We start from the raw sequence: 3,797 nt of genomic DNA on the forward strand, positions 1-3,797 counted from the left end.
ACAAGTTACGTTAGGGCATATTTTACATTACTATAGTACTGTTATGAATTTTCATAACGACACTAGTGTTGTTATGAAATCATAATCTTCACTGACATTTTCCCTTCAGAGCTGTTTACATAAAAATTAAAAACTTACGAATTCCGAAGCGTATGCTAATAATAATTAATTTACAAAATCAGAAACAATCGTTTTTTCAATGTAAACAACTAATACCGTAGCTATCAACGCAGCTGACTGATTTTTTGCGCGCTTTGAACTTTGTCGTTAAAAATATTTTTGTTATATTATTTTTAAATTGTGATTATAGGATAAAATAAAACGTGTTACGATGCACGTAACGTTATCTGGTTTTACATTAAGTACTCGGAAATTTTCCTCGCTCGTAATGTAAAAACCCTAATAACGTTACTTGTATCGTAAACTACTATTAAAACATTCAATAACTGTAAATATACCATAATACAATCATCCAGATTTTGATGAATATAGTACCGATTGCGATATTGCAATTTTGGAATTATCTGCTAAATTGTCTTTTGACTACCATAGCTCTTCCACCTTCTGAGCAAACTTGGCCTTCCGCTACTGACGCGTTAGTTAGTGGTTGGGGTATTCTAATAAGTGAAGAAAGTAGTGCGTTGGTAATTTATTTGCAAGTACAACTTGTGCGTCAAGACATTTGTTTAACAGATTATACATGATCGTTTTCCGGGTTGGAACCGTGTAAATTAAGTTTTTAGGCTCAACGTTTCACACACTTTCGTAAGTGGCATCTTCAGGAGTAGGGTTAAAAATAAGGCAAAAGAGCACAGTAACTCAATATGTCAACCATGCCAGAGGCGAAACTCTTTTGACAGGAAGAATTTGGTTATGGCATATTTATACACGTAGTGGGGGAAAACCGTCGTGGTTGAAGCTGATTAGCTGGCTCCGAGCGGAGTGGGGGGAGATGAACGAGCATTTGCATCGAGTGCGGGCTTCCAAATATGTGACAGATAATAACCATTGTCTCAGTTGACGTTATGTGGACACATGAATTTCAATAGCTTCACGGATTTTCCAGTCATAGAAATGTGGTCCCTTGGACAGAACTTGGGAATTATCAAACGGAATGGTGTGACCGGTTTCATGTTGGTGTTCAACTACGGCAGAGTGAGTCAGAAGGCCTGTTCTGAGATAACGTTTGTGTTCTTGAGTTCGAACTTTTATGGACCTATCAGTTTCTCCCATATATTTTCCACCACAGGAACAGGGAATGCTGTATATTCCTCTACAGTCTAGAGCTTGGCGAGAATCTTTGACGGAAGGAAAAATTTGTGCAATTTTAGTTAACCCTACTCCTATAGATGCCACTTACGAAAGTATGCGAAACGTTGAGCCCAAAAACTCAATTTACACGGTTCCAACCCGGAAAACGATCATGTACTTTGATTATTGCACTCACGTGTCTCATGATCTCAACTGACCAATCAAACGTCTCAATATTTCTAATTTCAACCAATCAGCATATAATTACGTGATAACTGCATACATGCCATAATTGGACACTAGCCTTATTTACGCCGTGATGCACTTAATACACTTATTATAACTGAATATTTGCACAAAAAATACTGAGTTTCAAAATAATGTGGTTATTTTGTAGCTCGGAAAATCATACGTCTAGAGAAAAATTATATACATTTCCTGTTTTGTTAAAAGACAACTTGGTAGCACTTATCTAACTTGTTTAGACGTACATGTATAGGTATCATTTATCTTCTTATCTACATCCTCTTTTTTAAATGTTCTTATAAATAGGCTCTCAAAATGGATAAGTCCGAATTTAATTCAACAACAAAATGCTCCTACTACTAGTGTTAACTTCCTTACTATCTTGTTCTTTAGGTAAGTACTGAGACAAAAAAATATATAATAAACATATTATTGTTATTGATCAGGGACTCCAACAATAAACGATGGTCGAATCGTTGGAGGACACGATATTTCAATCGAGGAAGCACCTTACCAAGTTTCTTTACAATACGACAACTCACATTCTTGTGGGGGTTCTATCGTAGCACCCAACTACATTGTCACAGCAGCACACTGCACCGAGGGGTATAACTCAAACCCATGTTATATACTACATTACCTGCTTTAACTTCAACAGCAAAACCGAAGACGGTATGTCGATCCGCGCCGGTACCTCTATTCGTGAAGATGGTGGTCAAGTAATCGATGTGAAAAAAATCACCAATCACCCCAAATATAACACAGATTCCGGGAGTCCTGACTATGACATAGCCATTCTAGAATTAGCAACAAATTTGGAATTAGGATTTCAAGTGGCTGTTATAAATTTGCCGACTGAGGATCAAACATGGCCAGCTGGTACTGAAGCTCTTATTAGTGGCTGGGGGCTTACACACGAAGGCGATACCGAACTACCTGTTAATTTGCAGGGTGCTAGTGTTCAGCTCATTGATCAGGCTTCTTGTGTAGCAGCTTATGGTGGATTCATCACTGAGCGAATGTTTTGCGCTGGTGTTGATGGAGGCGGGGTTGACTCATGCCAAGATGATTCTGGAGGACCATTACAAGTAGAAGGTATATTAGCGGGAGTGGTGTCTTTTGGGAACGGTTGTGGACTTGCTGGTTTTCCGGGTGTCTATACCAACGTTAGCGACGTTCTAGATTTTATTCACGACGTTACTGGTTTATAAATAATGTAATGTAAATGTCGTTTCCTTCTTATTTATAAAATCTTCAGTTTAATAAAGTGGAAAATTCCTAATGATAAAACTCAGTCGTATTTATTATATTCAACATTTGTGCTCCCTTGAGAACAAAATCACTTTAAAAGTGTTAATACAATTTTACAGAAATCTTCCTCGTACAATATCTCTTCACGCATTAATAGTTTGCCTATTGACTTAAAATTTCATATATGTATACAAAGTGGTTATTAAATTATTTTGCATGACCAAATTTCAGTGGTTGGAAGTAATTCAATTACGAGTAATTCATTACTGTAATTCAATTCCTTTTCAAGTAATGAGTAATTGTAATGCATTACTTTTTATCATAATATACATAAGCTCTTCATCATTTTACGGGTGAGCTAAAGCATATTCCAGCATAGGGAAATAGTGAAATACATATAAACTTCAGCCCGAGTTTTTGCCAAAAGTATACGTCCGATTGTAATAAACTTCAGACCGTTGAAATGAGCGTAAAAACCCTACCCAAACTGCTCTTCCGTTTTTTAAATTTTGTTGTCAAAAAAACTGCAATAGTAGAAATTGTATTAAAAAATCCATTGCGCTTGACAGAAATAAAATATCTTAATTAAGTAAACAGGGGCAGAATTTTAAAATTTGTGGTCAAACAAACTTTAGCCATTTTCCTCCATAAGTTAAGATAAAGACATGTATGTACTGTTAAAGTACTGTTACGAAATAAACCCACGCGCCGCCCCGGTACGACGATTATGGGTTTTCTAGTATATATACGGCGATGATAGGTGACGAGCGGCGTTCGCTAAAGAAAAACCTGGAAGCGAAAGTCGCGATGGGTATTCCAGAAAGACCTCGATCGCGAAACCTCTAGAAGGAAGTATGAGTTTAAATAGAGGCCACTTTCGGGAACGAGCATTATTCAATCAACGAGTCCAGTCCAGTGAATGTTGAGAATCCAGTCAAGCTGCACCGGAATTATTTTGTACATAATCGCTGTGTGTAATTAGTCGTGTAAATTTGAGTTACTAAGAAATAAATTGTAACGTAACAGTACAGATAAACGAGCATGCTATG

General features: G+C 36.9%; 1 protein-coding gene across 1 annotated transcript; it reads left to right on the plus strand.

Annotated features, from left to right (window-relative positions):
• The first annotated feature begins 1,803 nt into the window (after positions 1 to 1,803).
• LOC135137528 (trypsin-1-like) lies at positions 1,804 to 2,787 on the plus strand. The gene is made up of 3 exons (XM_064067212.1): positions 1,804 to 1,890; positions 1,944 to 2,103; positions 2,156 to 2,787. The coding sequence occupies exons 1-3, from the start codon at positions 1,845 to 1,847 to the stop codon at positions 2,706 to 2,708; spliced, it is 759 nt and encodes a 252-aa protein (XP_063923282.1). The 5' UTR covers positions 1,804 to 1,844; the 3' UTR covers positions 2,709 to 2,787.
• The last annotated feature ends 1,010 nt before the right edge of the window (positions 2,788 to 3,797 follow it).

This window comes from Zophobas morio, unplaced genomic scaffold (genome assembly GCF_036711695.1).
Source record: "Zophobas morio isolate AGI-343-1 ecotype UQ-CSIRO unplaced genomic scaffold, CSIRO_AGI_Zmor_V1 ptg000029l, whole genome shotgun sequence".
NCBI lineage: Eukaryota > Metazoa > Arthropoda > Insecta > Coleoptera > Tenebrionidae > Zophobas > Zophobas morio.